The sequence below is a fragment of the Somniosus microcephalus genome, chromosome 14 (assembly GCF_052327205.1).
Source record: "Somniosus microcephalus isolate GS21.2 chromosome 14, FLI_Smic_1.0, whole genome shotgun sequence".
NCBI classification, from domain to species: Eukaryota; Metazoa; Chordata; class Chondrichthyes; order Squaliformes; family Somniosidae; genus Somniosus; species Somniosus microcephalus.
In genome coordinates, this window is record NC_141000.1 from 109354052 (window position 1) to 109377694 (window position 23643).

A 23643-nucleotide genomic window follows, 5' to 3' on the forward strand; every position below is an offset into this window, starting at 1 on the left:
GCTCCATTTCCCATTCCGTTCCTGCCGATCTGCAGTTTTAACCACGCTGGTTTTGGTGCTGGATGAGCCTCATTAATGGGAGAAACATAGAAACATAGAAGATAGGAGCAGGAGTAGGCCATTCGGCCCCTCGAGCCTGCTCCGCCATTCAATGCGATCATGGCTGATCATCCAAATTCAGTACCCGGTCCCTACCTTCTCCCCATATCCCTTGATCCCTTTAGCCTTAAGAAATATATCCAACTCCTTGAATATATTTAATGAATTGGCCTCTACTGCTTTCTGTGGTAGAGAATTCCACAGGTTCACCACTCTCTGGGTGAAGAAATTCCTCCTCATTTCTGTCCTAAATGGCCTACCCCTTATCCTTAGACTGTGACCCCTGGTTCTGGACTCCCCGACCATCGGGAACATCCTTCCTACATCTAGTCTGTCTAGTCCTGTCAGAATTTTATAAGTTTCAATGAGATCCCCTCTCATTCTTCTAAACTCCAGCAAGCACAAGCCCGCGACCCAATCTCTCCTCATACGTCATTCCTGCCATCCCAGGTATCAGTCTGGTGAATCTTCGCTGAACTCCCTCCATGGCAAGAACACCCTTCCTCAGATAAGGCGACCAAAACTGCACACAATACTCAAGATGAGCCTCATTAATAAATGCAAATTGGGGACCCATGACGTACCCAGCCCGCGACGCCCACATCCCGCGAATGAATATTTTTTTTTAAATGGAACCTGATGGCATCTTAACCTGCTCCTGTGCGGGGCACCCATCACGCCCACCCCACCGGGTAAACCCGGGAACCCAGCAGGGCCCGCTAAGGTAAGTATTAAAAAAACACTTCCCATGATGGGGCCTGGAGGAGGCCCCAAAAGAAATGTCCGTGCTTCTGCTGCCCCAGGCTCCCCTACCTCCCCGCCCCTCTCCAGCCGCGAGGCCGTTGGAACACTCCCCCCCACCACCTCGGACTTACCTTCATCCTCCCAAGCCGGTCAGCTGTTGCTTTCCACCGGAAAAGGCGGCATTCAAACGAGGCCTGTTAATTAAAAATCCGCTCGGCTTTTGCCTGGCACTCCCGCTCGGCATTACTGTCTGCTCCCGCCAGCTTCCCGTCGGGAGTTAAAATCGGCCCTGATAGGTGTAGGCTCTTTGTTGGAACTGCGTCTGCAGTGTTTTGCCTTTTGATTAGCCTGAAGTCAGCGTTCAGAAGAGGCTTACTGCTGGTGTCAGCCTTGGCGCAGTGGTAGCACTCTTGCCTCGGAGTCAGAAGTCATAGGTTCAAGCCGTGCTCCAGAGGCGAGCATGTAGTTCGAGGCTGACCCATCAGTGAGGGGGTGCTGCACTGTCAGAGGTGCCGTCTTTTGGCTGGTTCATTAAACTCAGATAGATGTAAAAGACCCTATGGCACTTCTCAACAAAGTGCGGGAAAGTTCTCCCGGTGTTGTGGCGAATACCTATCCCTCAACAAACCTCACTAAAACAGATTATCTGGTCACTGCTGTTCGTGGGGCCTTGCTGTGCACAAATCGGGCACTGCGTTTCCCTATATTACAATGACTAAACTTCAAAAAAGCATTTCATTGGCTGTGAAGTACTTTGGGAGGGCCTGAGGTTGTGAAAGGCGCTATATAAATGCAAGTTCTTTCTTCTTGTGCCCAGTCAAAAATCGGAAAAGGAGCGGGCCCTGATGGGTGGATCAAATTGCATGTGGTCCAAACGCCATTTTAATTTGGGAGGGTTAAATCCTGAACTTACCCAGCCTGTTCCTCAGTTATAAAACTCACTGGGGCAACCGACCCCAAAATCAGATTGTCTCATTCACAACCAAAACCCAGTGGCTGCTCTAGTTCAAATGAAAATATCTGCCTGCCTTAAAAAAAAGCATTTGCATTCTAACTACAATAACATGATGTGAGACACTGCAAGACCCGTACACTTAAAGCAGGGGTGTGCGTCGGTGAGTCACGTGATTCACACGAACATACGAAAATGACGGATAGGAGAAGGCCCTCTGGTCCGCCTAGCCTGTTCCACACAATGGCGATGCCTTGTGCATCACAATATATACACTCCCCATCCCACCTGGAAGCCTCGTAACCTCCTGGGAGAGGCGAATAATCTGATAAAAACCCATGCCAATTAGGGAAAAGAAATCTGGAAAATTCCTCTCCGACCCCATTAGGTGACCGAAACTAGTCTGGGAGACCACTCTGGCCCTGATTAATGTCATACAATATCTACCTTTTGTATGAGATGATCTCCTTCGCAGAAATAGGTCAAGCTCTTGCTTGTAGGAATTTAGCGAGCCACACAGGTCCACTATTCTCTGGGAAAAGAACCTGGTCTTACTTAACGAGATTATGACCCCTGGGTCCAGCTAGTGTGGCCCCCGGCTCAAACGGTGATTCGTTACCTACTAAAAAGATGCAACATATAGAGCAGTGTTATTTAGGACAATGGGTTGAGGATCAAAGTCCCTGTGATCTTGCAGTGACGGTCAACACAAATTTAATCTTTCAGTGAGGACGTCATCACACATCAACTGAATGGAAAGCCCAGGCTGTCGATGTTGACCATGACACCCGCTGTCGGAAAAAACCCGCCTTCCACACGGCAACAACAGGTCAGACTCCAGTTTGATAGTTATAAAGTAACACTGCTCGAACTGTGTGTGTCTCTATATGAAAAGGATAATGCGGGTGAAATTGGTCATCGCCACTAGCGCAAAAATGGGCTCATAGGAAGTGGGCAGCCTATTTGACACTGCACATAGATACATAGAAGATAGGAGTAGGAGTAGGCCATTCGGCCCCTCGAGCTTGTTCCGCCATTTAATGAGATCATGGCTGATCATCCAAATTCAGCACCCTGTCCCTGCCTTCTCCCCATATCCCTTGATCCCTTTAGCCTTAAGAAATATATCTAACTCCTTCTTGAATATATTTAATGAATTGGCCTCAACTGCCTTCTGTGGTAGAGAATTCCACAGGTTCACCACTCTCTGGGTGAAGAAATTCCTCCTCATCTCTGTTGTGTATGTACCTTTAAGGGAAGAACTGGTTTTAGACTGCAGTACCAGCAGTGACCACCCCTGTATAAAAGGCCCTAGCAGGCTTCTGTATTGCAGTCTGACGTTACCCTCCGTTCAGTAAAGTACCTGTTAAACTGTTCTCCCGAAGTCCGTGTATTATTGAGGCGCGGACTTTACAATCTCAGTCCTAAATGGCTTACCCCTTATCCTTAGACTGTGACACCTGGTTCTGGACTCCCCCGCCATCGGGAAGATCCTTCCTGCATCTAGTCTCTCTAGTCCTGTTAGAATTTTATAAGTTTCAATGAGATCCCCTCTCATTCTTCTAAACTCTAGCGGATATAAGCCTAATCAACCCAATCTCTCCTCATACGTCATTCCTGCCACCCCGGTGTACTTTTCCATTGAAGTCATCGTAAGTTCCAGTAAGGAAGCAAAAGGGGTCTATCGACTCAATCATAGAATCATAGAAATTTACAGCACAGAAGGAGGCCATTTGGCCCACCTTGTCCGTACTGGCCGACAAAGAGCTATCCACCCTAATCCCACTTTCCAGCACTTGGTCCGTAGCTTTATAGGTTACGGCACTTCAAGTGCATATCCAAGTACTTCTTAAATGTGATGAGGGTTTCTGCCTCTACCTCCCTTTCAGGCAGTGAGTTCCAGACCCCCACCACCCTCTGGGTGAAAAAAGTTCTCCTTAACTCCCCTCTAACCCTTCGACCAATTACTTTAAATCTGTGCCCCCTGGTTATTGACCTCTCTGCTAAGGGAAATAGGTCCTTCCTATCCACTCTATCTAGGCCCCTCATAATTTTATACACCTCAATAAGGTCTCCCCTCAGCCTCCTCTGTTCCAAAGAAAACAACCCCAGCCTATCCAATCTTTCCTCACAGCTAAAATCCCCCAGCCCAGCCAACCAAAGGGTGGGTTCTATGGATGAATAGGGAGATTAAATTAGAAATTAATAATAAGATGTATTTACCTCTTCCAGGGCAAATAATAAAATAGAAAGCCATAGAAAATATAAAGAATATAGGAAAACTGCAAATAGGGCGCTCAGAAAGCCTAACAGTAAGTATGACTGCCAATTACGAAAATACATAAAGGACAGTAAGAAGACTTAGATAGTTATGTTAGAATTAAGGGGGTAGTCAAGGAAGGGTAGAGGCAGTAAGAGATGAAGGAGGCAAGCTTGTAGTGGAGCGTGATGGAACAGCAGAGATACTAAATAAGTAATTACAACAGAAAATGGTGGAAACATTCAGCATCAGACAGTATCTGTTTCTTTACCTGTTGCATTTTCTGTTTTTATTCCACATTTCCATCATCAGCAGTATTTTGTTTTCATTACATGAAATAAGTATTTTGCCTCAGTTTTCACAGAGGAGATAAATATTGGAATTGTAGAACCACCAGAGGTGGGTATATAACTGTTAGTGGAGATTATTATTCAAAGAGAAATTGAACTAAAAAAATGACTCAAACTTAACGTAGATAAATCATTGGGACATGATGGTCTATACCCAAGGATCCTGAGGGAAGCTAGGGAAGAAATAGCAGAGGCGCTGACTCAATCTCTAAATTCTGCGCTGCCTCCTCCAATTACACAGCCGTTCCTAGTTTGGTGTCATTGCCAAATTTGACCACTTTGTGACAAGGATTGTGGAAGATCACAGAAGGCCATTGTTAGGCTAGCTGTTGGGTGGCAGCTACAGTTCAATGTAGAAAAATGTGGTGTAATAGGTTTTGAAGTAAGAAAAACTAAATATACTTGAATGATAAGATTTTAAATGGAGTAGAGGAGCAGAGAGACTTAAATGTTCAGGTCACCATAGGTGACAGGGCAACTAGATAACACCATAAAAAAGGCAAAGAGAATTCTTGGTTTTTGTATCTCCGAGCATAGAATACAAAACCAAGGTGGTAATGTTGAACGTGTACACAATCTTAGTTAGGTTGCTGTAGAAGTATTGTATACGGTTATGGGTACCTCATTATAGAAAGGATATAAAAGCAATGGAAAAGGTGTACAGTAATGTCATTTCCCCAGAATGTTATTAGGAATGAATAGTTATGAACAGAGGTCTTTCTCCACTGGAGCTGAGAAGGTTACAGGTGACCTGATAGAGGCCATCAAGATAATGGAGTGTAACTGGTGATACACTCTTTCCCCTGGTTGGCAAGATGGTAATGAAAGAGCACAAATTTAAAATTCATCACAAAAAAAAAAATGAAATAGGAGGCTAGAAAAAATATATTTTATGCAGAGGGTGGTTAGAAGACGGAACCAAAGTCAATAAATTCTTTTAAAAAGGATTTATGTAGTTAGTTGAAAAAGAGGAATATTAAAGGGTGTGGGAAGCGAGTCGCAGAGTGGGCTTAGAATAGAGGGCTCATGTGGCGAAGAATACCAACACAGACTTGATGGACTGAAATAAACAGATTAATAGTTGAATTAAAAAAAGTAATTTAGTTACAGCATGTAAGTGTTTGTACAGGAAAAGTGCCAGTCAGAAAATATGGCCAATATCTAAAATGTGATTTTAACTTTTGAACTTTCACCCTCAATTTGAGAGGTGTTGACGGTGGGCGAGGGATTATGAGCCCATGAATTACACCCAGTACCACCCTTAGAAGTGTCAGCATTGTATGGTACAAATTAGAGACACGGGCCTAGAAGTTGGGGAATGCTGGAAACCTGCCGGTAACATTGGCGGCAAAGGATAACGGCCGCCGGCCGAGAGAGCGCAGGCAGTATCGGCATTTTGGTGCTGCTTGCTCATTGTCATCAGCGTGGCGGTGATTTGCTAGGCCAATGTGCTCTTTGCTGCGCTAATCTCAGAAGGAGGCCAAAGGCCGCCTCTGTCTCCTTCTCGTAGTGTAAGGGAACGGGGAAGAAAGCAGCGACCCCAACAGTTGCCGTACGTGCTCCAAAAATATTAGCTGCCACCCGATGTTTATCGATTTTATGTTTGTTTATGACATGAATGCAGATAAGAGATTTTATCAGAGATCATTTTCAATCGTTGCAATGGAGTTCACCCATTGATTTACTGACCCACAAACGCTGTAGGCCTCCCGGAAAGCTGCCAGAAAATGAACCCCCCCCACACCACCCCCACCCCCCCCACCCCCCACCACCCCCACCCCCCCCCCCACTACCACGCCCACCACTGATGGGCAAAAAATGAAGTTTAAAAGAAGAACCTTGGCAAAGGAGGTGTTGGAAGTTCCGGCATCCATCCTCACAAGTCCTGCCAGACTCCTCGGCCCCGATTTTCCTGGAGCCGTCGGGCGGGGTTTCAGGCGGACGAGGGCTGAAAATTGCAGAAATAGGGGGTCGCGAACCCCCCCGCCCGATTCCCCGCCCTGCCCAACTTTCGCCCCGGTGTTTCTGCGCGATCCGAATCAGTCCCGCCCGCAGCCGGCAGGACTGGTCGTCGGGAGCCTAATGATCAATAATTGGCAGCTGTAATCCAATTTTAAGGGGCCCTTGCAATTTTCAGCCATTCCCCACGTAAACCACGCCTGGTGGGAACACCGCTGATGAAACCTGGCGTGAACAATGTTGGCTTGCTTACTTACAGTTGCAGGTCAATCAGGAATGAAGAGATTTAATCAGGCAGCATTGGTAGGTTGCAGGACCTTGTTGCTCCAGGCTTGGGGCAACTTGTTGCAGGCTTAGGCACAGCTGTGGAAGGTTGGAGCCTCACACACTTCTCCAGTGTGAACTCCTGGGAAGCCCCTCTCACCACCCTCACTCAGCGCTTCCTCAACGGAGGCATCTGCCAGAAGCATGGGAGGCCTTTTGTTCCTTCCCTTCTTGGCATTAGAGGATCTCCAACAGCAGAGGAGGCTGGAACAGATCCAGCAACAACAGCAGCTCCAGCAACAGCAGCACCAGCAACAGCAGCACCAGCAAGAGCGACAGGCTGCGGCTCAGCCACCTGAGGCAGCACAGGCCAGAAGGGGCCAGTGCATGGAAGGCCGTCGGCGCAGGAGATACCCCCCAAACAGGGTCTACAGACACAGGGTCAGCTACCTCAACATGACTGAGCAGCAGTGCCAGAGGCGGCTCCGACTTTTGCGAGAGGTTGTAACTGAAATCTGCGCAATGCTGCAGCAAGACCTGGAGCCCAGAGCACCAGGTCGACACTCCTTACCAGTGGCCATCAAAGTCACCACCGCACTCAACTTTTATACCTCAGGCTCCTTCCAGGGATCAGCAGCAGACATCAGCGGCATCTCCCAGGCGGCCGCACACACTTGTATCAAACAGGTCACCGATGCCCTCTTTGCCCTCGCGCACAATCACATCCATTTCACCCGGGATCGCGCAAGTGTGAGGGTGCGAGCGCTTGGATTAGCTCAGCTGGCAGACTTTCCAAGGGTGCAGGGCATCATTGACTGCACACATGTGGCCCTTAGGGCACCCCACCACAATCCAGGAGTTTTTGTCAACCGCAAGGGCTTCCACTCCCTTAACGTTCAGCTGGTGTGTGACCACAAGAAGGTGATTTTGCATGTTTGTGCCAAGTACCCTGGCAGCTGCCATGACTCCTTCATACTGCGCCAGTCTACTGTGTCTCCGCTATTCAGACCGCCAAATGAACTTCAGGGATGGCTACTTGGAGACAAGGGATATCCCCTGCGGTCTTGGCTAATGACGCTGTTGAGGAGACCAGCCAACGAAGCTGAGGAGCGCTACAACTCCAGCCACATTTCCACCAGATGCATTATCGAGCAAGCCATCGGATTGCTAAAGATGCGCTTCAGATGCCTCGATAGATCAGGTGGAGCCCTACAGTTCTCATCAGCCAGGGTCTCCGAAATCGTCATGGTATGCTGTGTGTTTCACAACATGGCACAGCATCGTGGCTTGCCAATTCCGCAGGACCAAAAAGCTCCTCACAGAGCCACCTCGGATGAGGATGATGCTGAGGATGATGCTGAGGAGGAGGAGGACGGAAACGAGCATCCTGCAGAGGCCCTTCAACCAGCGGCACCAGTGCGTGAGAACATTGCTGGGCGGAATGGAAGGAACGCACTCATCCTGGGCAGATTTGCGTAGTCTGGTACATCAAACACTGCAGCCTCACTGCTTCTTAACTGACCATGGACAGTGGCCCATGCCTGTGCATTTCTACCTATTTCACCAGCTTGCTGACATCTGCAAGTACTCCTAAGGCCTCAATGTGATATCCCCATTCGCCAAATGACAGACGCCAGAACTGCAGCAGTTGCCACCAGATTTTTTATGTACAGGAAACTGATGGCATTAAAACTATATACAAGACTTTTCACCCAAGTGACTACCCTTGTGATTAGTGGTGCTTTATTTTTCTCTTACGCGTGCTCCTACGTAGTGGTACTGTAGGAATTGAGGGGGGGGTGTTTTGGGGTTATTGCCTCTAGCCAGTCAGAAGTCTCTGAGCTGCTCCAGAGCCCCGTGCGGTTTCGAATCGCTCCCCTTTCCTGGTTCTGACCGCCGGACTTATTCAGCAGCGATGTAGACAGAAACGAGACTCGTGGTTGGGTGCAAAACAGACCAGTATTTATTGAAGTAAAAAGAAATAAATTGAAAATAATCAATACAACACTCCTATGCTTAATACAGCACTTTTACTTAAATACAGTATACTTTTTACTTACTACAGCACTCTTTGGCTTAGTACAGCACTTTTAACTAGTGCAACACACCTTTAATACAGTACACTTTGCTTACTATAGCACCTTTGCTTAGTACAGCACTCTTACTTAATAGGGGAGGAGAGAACGGACACAACGAGGGAAAATTGACTAAAATCACAATTTAACAATAACTCCCCTTAATTCCCACCCCTAAATACCTATCTAAGTTGCCTTGTAATGGGTCAGAAAATCTATGCTCACCAGAGAATGCCTGCTCCGTGCCCTTGCGGTCTTAGATTCTTCATCACCCTGAAATGGAGATACCCTAGTGTTTAAAAGTAACTGCTGGTATTCCACTCCTTTGGGTGGGCTGTCGATTAGTTCTTCCTTGCAGGCAGAGCATGGAGGCGAGGCGGCAGGGATAGAGAGAGATGGCTTCCTGAGAAGCTATCTTTATACCCCATTTGGAGCCGAAATCTTCGCGCCCAAATCCGGATGTATCTGGGCTAAACAAAAGGGACCCAAACTGTCCCCATTGACTGTGATGGGGTTTGGATGAATTACCCATTTGTTTAAACTGGGTTGAATAAAGCTGTCTCAGTTTGAAAAAAAAAATGTCTGTTTCCTTAATTGCTGGGTAAACAGCCCTTGGATGTTAGTGTAAACAAAGCCATTGCCCTGTGGTCAGTGCAACCGCAATTGATTGACAGCTTTAAGTGGTTAAGCCTTTGTGTCAACATTGTAGACTTCCTGTAAACAAACATCGATTGTCCTGCGGTGAAACTCCCTAAACTGCCTTTGATTGACAGTTTAAATACCTCATTGCTTCAGAGGCTGGTTTTTTTTTCTAAATCCTTTGTCAGTCATCTTTGATTTTCCTTTCCATATGCGCACAGGCTGTGTTGTGTCTTTTGCCACGAGGCCGGACAGCCATATTTGATTTTCCTTTTTCACAGACACACAGGTTGCCTTTCAAGTCCTTTTTGTCAGCCCGTGCTTTGAAGAGAGACTGTCTTTTGTCTTCTGCCACGAGGTCTGACGGCCATTTTGATCCCTGGATTTTTAAAGGTATATTCTACCCAGGTTTTCTTTAATCAAAAATATAATCTTCGGAGCTGTAGAAAATTTTGAAATCATTGCGAAATCCGACAGTACCCTGTGGCTTCAGCAGATGTGAAGGCCCCTTGCTCACTTTCCTGCTGCTCCTGTCTCAACACCTTTGGTGGGCATCCTCTGGGGTGGCGAGCCTGTGAGGGCTTGCCAGCAGTCTACTGCTCCTGTGGCTGTGCAGGGGTTGAGACTCCTATCTCACTTGGGTGTGGACTCCGGCGGATCTCTAACCAAGGGCTCTGAAGTGGCATGGAAGTGTGAGCGCATGGAGAGGAGCCCCCACTTCCTTGAGGTGTGCCAACAACCTCCCTCTCATGGGTCAGCACCCCCTCAGCGCCTGAAAGTGGCTGGAGAGCACCTTGCTGCACATTAGGGGGGCCATGGAGACCTGTCTCTGCACTGGAAGTCCTGCTCAGAGGGACTTCCATGAAGGTCTGGTTTCGGTGCTCAATAGATGCCCATCGCTCCTCAAGAGATGTCATTCTATTCTGAGCACTCACCATGTTTTCGATACCCTGGCGACTAAGCTCCTCCATGGCCGTAGCCCTCCTCTCCTCAGCTGCAGCCCTCCTCTCCTCGGCCGTAGCCCTCCTCTCCTCAGCCGCAGCCCTCCTCTCCTCAGCTGCAGCCCTCCTCTCCTCGGCGGTAGCCAGCCTTACCACGGAGGTAGCCATCCTTTCCGTGGTGATGCTTTCATGCGCCAATGACTCCAATAAGGCTCTGCTCATGCTCGCCATGGACTCCTCCATTCGCTCCACACTCGCAGCAACCCTGGAGACAAAACCTGCCAGAGACTCCTGCATCTGTGCTTGGAGATCCATCACCTCCTCTCTTGCGGATGGACCCAGAGGAATAGGGTCGACATGCAGCTGAGCTGAGCTGGCAGAGGCCTGCGCCCTCCGACGAGGACTCTCCACTGTTGTCCCTGTCTCCACAATCTGCTGATGCTCAGTTGTGAGCTGTGAAACACCAGGTGACAACACTACTCTATGTCCCGAAGGCCCCCCCGAGGTGTGAGTGTCTGTGCTGGTGCTGGGTGCGCTTACTCCTGCTGACGCTGCGCCCTCAGAGGCTGGAGCATCCTCTGAGGAGTCTGGCTGCAAAGCCTCTTCCTCCTTGGCAGTGGCGACGGGGGCTCCAGATGGTCCTGTGGGGGAGTAAAGGAAAGAGTTAGAGATGTGATGCCAAGGCTACTTGCACATTGGATTTGGCAGATGCTCATAAGTCCAAATGATGTAGCTTCAGAATCATATCAGTGACTCATGCTATGTCAGTGAGAAAGATGGGAAACTATTCTGTCACCAGCTTGCGGGCTTGCTCCTGTCTCTCCTGCCCCAGCTTCCGCAGCCACGTCAGCCCCAGCAATCTCCATCACTGCTTCCTCCCAGGGGGTCAGGTGGGCGGGTGAGGGTGGTCCTCCTCCACTTCTCGCTCGCTCTCTCCTATTGTGAGCTCTCTTTTCCTGCAATGAGGGAGACAAGTGGAGTTTGAGTGAGAGTGCAGGAGTGAGTGTAGAGATTGCATAGCATAGATACTTAGAAGGAGACAAAGATGGTGTGAGGCTGCAAGACCAAGGGTCCTCCCTGTGTGTTGTCAGTTGTGTTCCAAGCATCAGAGTGAGAGGCAGTGTGAGGGCTGCATGGTGGAATAGTTATGTGAATGTGAGCATAGAGAGAGAGGGAATGGGTAAGGGTGCATGGAAACTTCATACTTACTTTTCCTGTACCGTGAAGGTCATGGAAGTGCTTCCTGCACTGCATCCAGGTCCGACGGGTGACTCCCAGAGAGTTGACCTCTGCAGCCACCTCCATCCAGGCAGCCCTGGTCTCTTTGGGAAGCCTCTTCCTCCCTGAGCTAGGGAAGAGGACCTCCCTGTGGGCCCTAACCCCATCTACCAATGCCTGCAATGAGGTCTCATCAAATTTGGCGGCAGCTTGGCCTCTGCCGCTGGCAGCAGCTGGTGCAGGCTCCTCTGCCATTCTGTACGACTGGCTGGGAAGCCTGCAGAGGTTGAGAAGCTTGCTGGAGACTTTAAAAGCACCACGAATGATGACATCATACTGTGGGGCTTTCTGACTGGAAATGGACAATTAGCAAGGGTGGCCACACGCTGGAAATAAATTGGCCAATTGAGGGAAAATTGCGTGCAGCTGGCTGACCCATTTAGATTCGGGTCGGAACCTGACATTCGGGCAACCCGACAATTCCCCGCCCCTTCGGGAAAATCGGGGCCCTCATGACCGTTAACGCCGCTGAAAGACCTGCTAGTGGCAGAATATCCTGGCATGAATTAGCACGGGTGGCAATGCGAGCGGAGAACTCCAAAATGGATGAGCTAGCGTCAACTTGGCGTTGCAAGCCACTTGACGTTACACTCCACCTGATAGCAGTTACTGCCGGCGCTGACGACCTGCCGAAAATGGCGGCCACCGCGGTACCCGCCACCAGCTGGCGGAAGAACATAAGAACATAAGAACATAAGAAATAGGAGCAGGAGTAGGCCAATCGGCCCCTCGAGCCTGCTCCACCATTCAATAAGATCATGGCTGATCTGATCCTAACCGCCAATCTACTATCACAGAACCATCTCCTGAATCTAACAGAATTAGACACACGAAATAGGAGCAGGATCAGGCTACACGGCCCCTGGGCCCGCTCCGCTACCCACAGGGCCATGTCCGATCCGAACCTAGACTCATGTCCAAATTCCTGCCCGCTCCCCGTAACCCTTAATTCCCTTTACTTCTAGGAAACTGTCTATTTCTGTTTTAAATTTATGTAATGATGTAGCTTCTACAGCTTTTTGGGCAGCATATTCCATGGACCTACCACCCTCTGAGTGAAGTAGTTCCTCCTCATCTCAGTTTTGAAAGAGCAGCCCCTTATTCTAAGACTATGCCCCCTAGTTCTAGTTTCACCCATCATCGGGAACATCCTCCCCGCATCCACCCGATCCAACCCCTTCACAATCTTATATGTTTCAATAAGATCGCCTCTCATTCTTCTGAACTCCAATGAGTAGAGTCCCAATCTACTCAACCTCTCCTCATATGTCCATCCCCTCATCCCCGGGATTAACCGAGTGAACCTTCTTTGTACTGACTCGAGAGCAAGTACGTCCTTTCTTAAGTATGGACACCAAAACTGTATGCAGTATTCCAGGTGCGGCCTCACCAATACCTTGTACAACTGAAGCAATACCTCCCTATTTTTATATTCTATCCCCCTAGCAATGAAAGCCAACATTCCATTGGCCTTCTTAATCACTTGCTGCACCTGCATACTAACCTTTTGAGTTTCGTGCACCAGGACCCCCAGATCCCTTTGTACTTCAGTACTTTCCAGTTTCTTGCCATTAAGATAATAGCTTGCTCTACGATTTTTCCTGCCAAAGTGCATAACCTCACACTTTCCAGTATTGTATTCCATCTGCCAAATCTCTGCCCACTTACTTAGCCTGTCTATGTCCCCTTGCAGGTTTTTTATGTCCTCCTCACTCATTACTTTCCCTCCCATCTTAGTATCATCTGCAAACTTTGATATGTTATACTCGGTCCCCTCCTCCAAATCGTTAATATAGATTGTAAAGAGTTGGGGACCCAGCACCGACCCCTGCGGAACACCACTAGTTACTGATTGCCATTCTGAGAATGAACCATTTATCCCAACTCTCTGCCTTCTGTTAGATAGCCAATCCTCTATCCATGCCAGAATATTACCCCCAATCCCGTGATTTTTTATCTTAAGCAATAATCTTTTGTGTGGCACCTTGTCAAATGCCTTTTGGAAGTCTAAATACACTACGTCCACTGGTTCCCCTTTATCCACCCTATATGTTACTTCCTCAAAGAACTCCAGCAAATTTGTCAAACATGACTTCCCCTTCATAAAACCATGCTGACTTTGTCCTATTAAATTATGATTATCCAAAGGTCCTGTTACTGTCGCCTTAATAATGGACTCCAAAATTTTACCTACCACAGATGTTAGGCTAACCGGTCTATAGTTTCCAGCCTTCTGTCTACTGCCCTTTTTAAATAAGGGTGTTACATTAGCAGTTTTCCAGTCTGCCGGGACCTTTGCTGAGTCCAGGGAGTTTTGGAAAATTATTACCAATGCATCCACAATCCCTACCGCCACTTCCCTCAAGACCCTAGGATATAAGCCATCAGGTCCAGGTGATTTATCCGCCTTGAGTCCCATTATTTTATCGAGTTCCACTTCCTTAGTGATTTTGATCGTGTTTAGCTCCTCCCCCCTATAGCCCCCTGTTTGTCCAGTGTTGGGATATTCTTAGTGTCTTCTACTGTAAAGACTGATACAAAATATTCATTCAGTGTTTTTGCCATCTCCACATTTCCCACCATTAATTTCCTGGTCCCATCCTCTAAGGGGCCAACATTTACTTTAGCCACCTTTTCTCTTTTTATATAACTATAAAAACTCTTACTATCTTTTTATATTTTTTGCTCATTTACTTTCATAATCTATCTTCCCTTTCTTAATCAATCTTTTTGTTATTTTTTGCTGTCTTTTAAAGTTTTCCCAATCCTCTATCCTCCCACTAGATTTGGCTACCTTATATGCTCTTGTTTTTAGTCGAATACTATCCTTAATTTCTTTACTTAGCCACGGATGGCTGTCTTTTATTTTACACCCTTTTCTCCTCAGTGGTATATTTTTTGGAAGTTGTAAAATAACTCCTTAAATGTACACCACTGATCATGTATCATCTTACCCTTTAATCTATTTTCCCAATCCACTCTACTCAATTCCGCTCTCATACCTTCATAGTCTCCTTTATTCAAGCTTAGCACGCTTGTTTGAGAGCCAAACTTTTCACCCTCTAATTGAATATGGAATTCAACCATGTTATTCCAAGGGGATCCTTTACTAGGACATTTTTAATTAATCCTGTCTCATTACACAGGACCAGATCTAAGGTTGCTTGCCCCCTGGTCGGTTCAGTTACATACTGCTCAAGAAACCCATCCCTAATACATTCAATGAACTCATCCTCAAGGCAGCCCTGCCCAATTTGATTTGTCCAATTAATATAATAGTTAAAATCCCCCATAATTATAGATGTTCCCTTATTACAAGCCTCAACTATTTCCTGATTGATACTCCGTCCAACATAGTTGCAACTGAGGCCTATAGACTACGCCCACTAGTGTTTTTTTCCCCTTATTATTCCTTACCTCCACCCAAACTGTTTCATTATCCTGATCTTTTGACCCAATATCATTTCTCTGTATTACAGTGATTCCTTCCTTTATTAACATAGCCACCCCACCTCCCCTTCCTTCATGCCTGTCCTTCCTGATCGTTAAATAACCTGGTATGTTTAATTCCCAGGCATTGTCACCCTGCAGCCATGTTTCTGTAATGGCCACAAGATCATAGTTATTTGTGCCATTAACTTGTCTATTTTGTTACGAATGCTACGTGCATTCAGATAGAGAACTTTCAAATATGTTTTGTGACACTTAGTTCCTGCTTTTGCCCTTTTTATTACTTTACCTTTTACTCCATGCCTTCTGCCCCTTCCTGACACGCTTTGGTTTTTAATTTCCCCACTGCTACCTAAGTCTATGACCTTCTCTGTTGTCATTTTTATTATTTGCTCTCTAGGAACCTCCCCCCCACTAGTTAGTTTAAAGCCCTCTCTACAGCCCTAGTTATATGATTCGCCAGGACTCTAGTCCCAGCACTGGCCAAGTGAAGCCCGTCCCAACGGAACAGCTCCCTCCTGCCCCAGTACTGGTGCCAGTGTCCCAGGAAGCAAAACCCATTTCTCCCACACCAGTCTTTGAGCCACGCATTTAACTCTCTAATTTTATTTGTCCTAGCCAAATTCACTCGTGGCTCAGGTAATAATCCAGAGATTATTACCCTTGAGGTTCTGTTTTTTAATTTGACCCCTAGCTGCTCATACTCCTTTAACAGAACCGGCTTCCTAGTCCTATCTACGTCGTTTGTACCAACATGGACCACGACAACTGGATCCACCCCCTCCCACTGCAAGTTTCTTTCCAGCCCAGAGGAGATGTCCTTAACCCTGGCACCGGGTAGGCAACACAGCCTTCGGGACTCTCGCTCTCGGCTGCAGAGAACTCTATCTATCCCCCTAATAATACTATCCCCTACCCCTACAACATTTCTAGTTACTCCCCCCTCTTGAATGGCCCCCTGTTCCACGGTGCTGTGGCCAGGTTGCTCATCCTCCCTGCAGTCCCTGCTCCCGTCCCCACAGGGAGTAAGAACCTCGAACCTGCTGGACAAGAGCAAGGGCTGCAGCTCCTCCAGCTCTACCTCCTGGATCCCCGTACCTGCCTCACTCGTAGCCACACCGTCCTGTCCCTGACCATGGGCTACATCTGAATTAATTAACTTCATAGGTGTGACCACCTCCTGATACACAGAGTCCAGGTACTTCTCCCCCTCCCTGATGTGTCGCAGTGTCTGAAGCTCAGACTCCAGCTCATCAACACGGAGCTGGAGTTCCTGTAGCAGCAGACACTTGTCACAGACGTAATCACCGTGAGCCTCAATGGGGTTCACCGGCTCCCACATCTCGCAACAGTAACACATCACCTGCTCCATTCTATGTAATTAATTACATTTTTTATTGTTAGTTATGGACACCCTCTGCCCAATTATAGATGCTAGTATCCCCTTTAATTAATTGGATTTAATTTAAATCAATCCCTCTAATTACACCAGTTAAATGGTTTACCAACAGTCACTCTGCACCAGAAAGACCTTATTAACTACAACCCACAGAGTTAAAGTTTGAAAAGAGCACCTAACACCCCACTTACCCTAACTCACACACTTACCCAAACTCACAGCACTCTCTGCTGACTCGCACTCAGTGCTTGCTCGCACTAGCCTGGTCTTTTTATACTGTTTGTTTGTTTACAGCCAAATGAGTCACCCCTGCTGATTGGTTAGAAAACTGGTTTCCACTGCCTGCTGTGCCAAATTACTCCTACTGCAGTGTAACCTTGTTTTACTCTTCTTAAACCAACAGAATCCCAAATATTTAACTTTTCCCCTTTACTTAAACTGCTTAAGTAATCTTATCAAGAATGATTTGAAGAGAAATAACAATTAAAGAACTCACACACTTACCCAAACTCACAGCACTCTCTGCTGACTCGCAGTGGCTGCCGCTGTTCTTTCGTCATTTCATGGCGCCAACGGGTGGCGCAAACCACCCGAATTTCTAGGCCAAAGTTCCCTTTTAGCACTGCCCCCAACAATGGAGATAGATTTCCTCTCTATGAATGTGTTTCTGATTTTGCTACAGCTAACCCGTAGCGGGAATCTCAGCCAATTGTCCTTAACCCCAATCTCAGAGCAACATCCCATCGTTATTAGCTTCATAAATAAGATGATGAAAATGTCTATTTATGGCTGGTTCTTGCGCTGTGGACCTGTGCCCATCAAGAACTGGGTGGAAACTGCCTAAACTCATTTAATGTAAGATTCTTCCATCTGTCAGATGTTTCATCCATCAGTCTAAGTTGGATTCAAACACAGGCCCCAGAGGTAAAAGGACAGCTCCACCTAGCTTCTCTTCTCAACATCTTATAATTTGTTTTGCATTAAAGTGTCCACATTACGTTCCAGAGCCTTCAGCTGTATTGGTCCTACTCCCTCCCTAAGTCCCTTTGCCTCTATTCTTCTTGCCCTGCCTTTTAAAGCCTCCTCAGAAACCACTTCCTAGACCTGGCTTCGTTACTTCATGTAACTCTTTTTTCTAGCACTGTTCACCGTGCGATTCACCACTGTGAAGCCCCTTGGGACATTTATTATGTCCTAAGGGGCTTCATAATATATATAAATGGAAGCTATTATGTATTTATACCTTTTATTGCAGTAATGTGGCAAAACCACTAAGTGACTTACATAATTGTCTGTAACCAATGTTATTACCTCTAGCATTAATTGTCTGTAACCAATGTTATTACCTTTCAAGTTGGCTCTGGTTAAACAGAGCTAGATCGACAACATCGCGATCTGATGCGATGACATCATCACGTGGGTCACGTGACGTCCCCTTCGGCGGGAAACGTGATGACGTCATGACGTCAGTGGTAGAGGACGGGGCCAGCCAGTCCTCGTGTGGATTGAAAGAGAAAAGACCTGTTTTGAGCTTCTCCTGTAGTTTCTTGTTTTGTAAAGTTCTTAGACAATAAATTCAGTTTGTTAACTTCCAGTAAGTTATAGATTCTTTGTTAGGAGTGCAGAGACTCCTACATTGGTGACCCCGATTCCTCGCGATCGTTTTTCGCGGTGAACGCCGAACACAGGCCAGTGATGGAGGCCAATGCAGTGGCCTTGAAGCTCCCCCAATTCTGGGAACAACAGGCAGCCTCTTGGTTTGTGCAAGCCGAGGCGCAATTTGAGCTCCGCAACATCGTTCAGGATCAGACCAGATATCTCCACGTGGTCTCCGCCCTCGAGAGCTCGACGGCGTCGAGAATCATCAGCCTGCTGGAGAGTCCTCCGACTGCTGACAAGTATGTCGCCATCAAGACACGATTGCTGCAGGTATTTGGTCTCACCAAAGCGGAGCGCGCTCGCCGTTTACTGGTTCTACCAGGGTTAGGAGACTCCAAACCCTCGGAAATGATGAGGCACGGTGGCATAGTGGTTAGCACTGTTGCCTCACAGCGCCAGGGACCCGGGTTTGAATCCAGCCTCGGGTGACTGTCTGTGTGGAGTTTGCACATTCTCCCCGTGTTTGCGTGGGTTTCCTTCGGGTGCTCCGGTTTCCTCCCACAGTCCAAAGATGTGCGGGTTAGGTTGATTGGCTATGATAAATTGACCCTTAGTGTTAGGGGGATTAAATACGTGGGGTTACGGGGATAGGGTGGGATATGTGTTGGTGTAGGGGTTACAGGGATCGGGTGGGATATGTGTCGGTGCAGGCTCGATGGACCGAAATGGCCTCTATCTGCACTGTGGGGTTTCTGTGATTCTGTGTGATTCTGTGATATGCTGACTCTCCTGGGGTCCGAGCCCCAGTGCTTTCTGTTTCGCGAACTGTTCCTTACTCAACTTCTTGAGCAAATACAGGCGTCCCTCGCCCGAGCAGAAACCGCAGACTGCATCGCGCTCGCCGAAGAGGCGGATAAGATTTACGCGGTCCGGCAACAATACTGCGCCCTCGTGCAATGCCCCACCACGAAGAGCCCGGCCCCGGCTCCGACAAAGGCGCCTCCGACGACTGGTTTCTGCTACTACCACGCCCGTTTCGGCCCGAAGGCCCGCTGCTGCCGCTCGCCGTGCAGTTTCGTTACCAGACCGTCGAATAGACCACCGCGAGTCAAGCACGCCGGTCCCGGTACTTCCCCCGCGGCTGCGATGGCGATCGGTGCTTCCGGGAATCTCACCTACGTAACCGACTCCATCTCCGCCCGTCGTTTTCTATGCGACACGGGGGCGCAATGCAGCGTACTGCCCGCCTCAGTCATAGACCTTCGCTCCGGCAGCCCTGGTCCCCCTATGCAAGCGGCCAACGGGGGTTCGATCCGCACTTGCGGGAAGCACCTCGTCCGAGTATGTTTCGGTAGACAGTTTTTCAGCTGGAATTTCATCACTGCTCAAATCTCACAGGCCCTGTTGGGTGCTGACTTTTTAGGCGCCAACGGCCTGTTGGTGGATGTGAAAAATCGACGCCTCATTCGCGCTGCCATGCTCGACGATATTTCGGGGGCGCGCAGCACGGCTGCGTCACACACGATTTCATGTGCGCGGCCGCAGCCCGACGATTTCGCCCGTCTCCTCGAGGATTTCCCCGAGCTGACGAAGCCCAACTTTTCGGCTCCGACCATCAAGCATAGGGTGGAGCACCATATTTCGACTACCGGCTCACCCGTTTACGCCAGGGCGCGACAATTAGAGCCCAGCAAGCTAGCGGCAGCAAAGGCGGAGTTCGCCGTGATGAATAAAATGGGGATCATCCGTCGGTCCAGCAGCCCCTGGTCCTCCCCTCTCCACATCGTCCCCAAGCCCGGCGGGGGATGGCGGCCCTGTGGGGATTATCGCCGCCTCAATGACATAACGACGCCCGACCGCTACCCCATTCCCCATATACAGGACTTCTCAGCACATTTGGCGGGGACGTCCATCTTCTCCAAAATCGACCTCGTCCGTGGTTACCATCAGGTGCCGGTGCACCCTCAGGATGTCGAAAAGACAGCGGTAATTACCCCCTTTGGACTCTTTGAATTCCTGCGAATGCCCTTTGGACTTAAGAACGCGGCGCAGGCGTTTCAGCGCCTCATGGATTCAGTCCTGCGGGACCTTGACTTTCTGTTTGTTTATTTGGACGATATTCTGGTTGCCAGCACCTCCAAGGAGGAACACTGCAAGCACCTTCGGGTCCTTTTCAGACGGCTTCAGCAGCACGGCCTCATCGTTAACTCGGACAAATGCCGTTTCGGCCTATCGCAACTGGATTTCCTGGGCCACCGCATAACCCCCACGGGGGCAACGCCACTTCGGGTCAAGGTGGAAGCAATTGCGGCGTTTCCAAAACCGAAATCCGTGAAAGCTTTACAGGAGTTCCTGGGGATGGTTAACTTCTATCATCGTTTCATCCCCAGGGCTGCACAGCTCATGCGTCCTCTATATGAGGCCCTCAGAGGCTCGATGGGAAAGGACCCTGTGGTATGGTCACAGGACATGGATCGTGCTTTCGAGGAGACGAAAGCCGCACTCGCCAATGCGACCATGTTAGCACACCCCCTGCCGGGAGCCACCATCGCTCTCACGACGGACGCGTCAGACTACGCGGTGGGGGCCGTCCAGGAGCAGTGGGTCGATGGCGCGTGGCAACCCCTGGCCTTTTTTAGCCGCCAGCTACAACGGCATGAACGCTGGTACAGTACTTTCAATCGAGAGCTGTTGACTTTGTTTTTGGCCATCCGCCATTTCCGTTTCCTCCTCGAAGGATGACGCTTCATCGCGTTTGTCGACCACAAGCCATTGCTGTTCGCAATGGCCAAGTCTGCGGAACTATGGTCGGCTCGGCAGCAACGGCAGCTGACGTACATATCGGAGTTCACCACCGACATCCGACATGTGGCCGGTAAGGACAACGTCGTCGCCGATTGCCTATCCCGCGCCGCCGTCCAGGCTGTCCAATTGGGCATTGACTACGCACAGATGGCGGTCGACCAAGCGGACGACCTGGAGACCCAGGGTTTTCGTTCGGTTCCAAACAGCCTCCAGCCGAGGGAAGTGCCTTTCCATTCCGCAGGTACCACTCTGCTCTGCGACGTTTCGCTGGGTGCACCCCGTTCGATCGTCCCGTCTAAATGGCGTCGTACGATTTTCGATGCCTTACACGGCCTATCGCACCCTGGAGTGCGGGCACCGCAAAAACTGCTGGTCTCCAAATTCGTATGGAGGGGAATACGCAAAGACGTCAGGGACTGGGCGAACACTTGTGTTGTTTGCCAACGGTCCAAGCTGTAACGCCATGTCAGAGCCCCGCTCGCCACCTTCGAGGTCCCGGAACGGCGATTTGATCATATTCACATCGACTTAGTGGGACCACTCCCACCTTCCCGGGGCTTTACGTACCTTTTGACGATGGTGGATCGCACCACGAGGTGGCCGGAGGCAGTTCCCCTGACGTCCACCACATCTGCGGACGTTGCTCGAGCTTTCGTTTCATCCTGGGTAGCCCGTTTTGGTGTCCCTGCGGATATTTCGTCGGATTGGGAGCCGCAATTTTCGTCCGAACTGTGGAACGAGGTGATTTCCGTGTTGGGCATTAAACTCCACCGCACTACGGCCTATCACTCACAAGCGAACGGCTTGTGCGAGCGGTTCCACCACTCCTTGAAGGCGTCGCTCAGGGCCAGCCTGCTGGATGCATCCTGGGTCGACAAACTACCGTGGGTGATGTTAGGACTCTGCACGGCGCCGAAGGAAGATCTCCAGTCGTCGGCGGCGGAGATGGTTTACGGGCAACCGCTTTGAGTCCCAGGTGAATTCCTGCCGTTACCTACGCGACCATGGCCCGTGGCCACACAAAAAGAGACCCTCCGGGATGCGGCCCGCTGTTTCCGCCCAGTTCCGACCTAACGGCACGGTTTGCCTTCGTCCAACGTCCCGGGAGAGTTGTCGAAAGCCAAGTTCGTGTTTGTGCGCCAGGACGGCCATCGTACCCTGCTCGCACCGCCGTATGCTGGACCCTTCAAGGTTTTGCAGGCAGGGGACAAGAGTTTCATGATTGACGTCGGGGGCAAACCGGATCACATCTCTGTCGATCGCCTCAAGCCCGTGCACCTGGACCTCGAACGACCGATCGAGCTGGCGCAGCCTCCGTGCTGCGGCCGGCCGCCGGCCGCTACCACACCTGACAACGCCGTGCTGCCTACCAGTTCGCCGCCTGCTCAGCGTTTTCCCCTCCGGGAATTTCGGAGTCGGTCCAACAGACTTGTCCGACCTCCTCAGCGATTGACTCTTTTCGTTAAAGACAATTCTGGGGGGGCATATGTGGCAAAACCACTAAGTGGCTTACATAATTGTCTGTAACCAATGTTATTACCTCTAGCATTAATTGTCTGTAACCAATGTTATTACCTCTAGCATTAATTGTCTGTAACCAATGTTATTACCTTTCAAGTTGGCTCTGGTTAAACAGAGCTAGATCGACAACATCGCGATCTGACGCGATGACGTCATCACGTGGGTCACGTGACGTCCCCTTCGGCGGGAAACGTGATGACGTCATGACGTCAGAGGTAGAGGGCGGGGCCAGCCAGTCCTCGTGTGGATTGAAAGAGAAAAGACCTGTTTTGAGCTTCTCCTGTAGTTTCTTGTTTTGTAAAGTTCTTAGACAATAAATTCAGTTTGTTAACTTCCAGTAAGTTATAGATTCTTTGTTAGGAGTGCAGAGACTCCTACAGTAACTTAATTTTTTCCAATTACCCATTATTCATAAGTGGTCTGTTCTGTAGTCTCTCCTTATAGTAGCTTCTAATCAGATGTGCCAGAGTGGGTTGGGATGTCTTTGGTTGATTTTGGCTACTTGTTGTCATATGGTCAGGGGCTCAAGCCCCTCTCCAGCACCTGCGCACATATTGTCTGCTGACACTTCAGTACAGTACTGATGGAGTGCTGCATTGTTAGAGCTGCCGTCTTTGGGATGAGCAACTATCTAACTTCCACTTAGCACTTGTGCCATATGGTCTCATCAAGGTTGGAGATTCAGTGCAAGAAAATCATGGGTGCAAGCCTACACAGTGCCACACAGTGGCGTAGCACACTAGAACACCAAAGCATTCTGAGACCAGACTTCTGTTTATTTCCTTTGTGCCTCAGTGCAGAATCCAAGGTCTCCAAATATTCAAAGTCTAGTGTTAGAAAGAAATGGAAAGACATACTAGGAAAAACCATAGTTACAGAATTTTAGGGGAAAGGGAATGGAAGTAGAAAAGTTCAATATAATGAATATTTTAATATATGTTACAGTCAAATATGTCTTGATAACAACTTTGAGTTTACAGTAATCATTACAAACATATAAAAAGGTGAGTAAAGACAGTTAGACCTTTCAGTGGTCACTAGAAACGGTGGACGCATACACCACCCTACCCAACCACTAGTGATGTTAATGCCTGGGGGAGACAAAAAAACACATTATAAACTCAGGAAATTCTTCCCGAACTCCTTAAGCAATTAAGCAAGATAGCCATAACTCATCACTTGGTGAACCTAACCATTCCACATCCCTGAAACAACCCATACTTAGCACGCTCACATCCAAATCAATTTAATCATTTAACATGGTTATTCTAATTATTTGCTCATGACCACAACTTTGGCTCTTCATGT

The 23643-nt window shown here is 48.7% G+C and overlaps 1 protein-coding gene across 2 annotated transcripts in view; it reads left to right on the forward strand.

The window, feature by feature from the left end:
* Window positions 1-23643, forward strand: part of LOC147107832 (transcriptional regulator Erg) — a 334827-nt gene that overhangs the window by 151607 nt on the left and 159577 nt on the right. For both annotated transcript variants that reach the window (XM_086007174.1, XM_086007176.1), the window contains exon 3: window positions 2522-2624. In XM_086007174.1, coding sequence (XP_085863300.1) covers window positions 2568-2624 — 57 coding nt within the window. In that variant the 5' untranslated portion in view covers window positions 2522-2567. The remainder of the gene's footprint in view (window positions 1-2521; window positions 2625-23643) is intronic.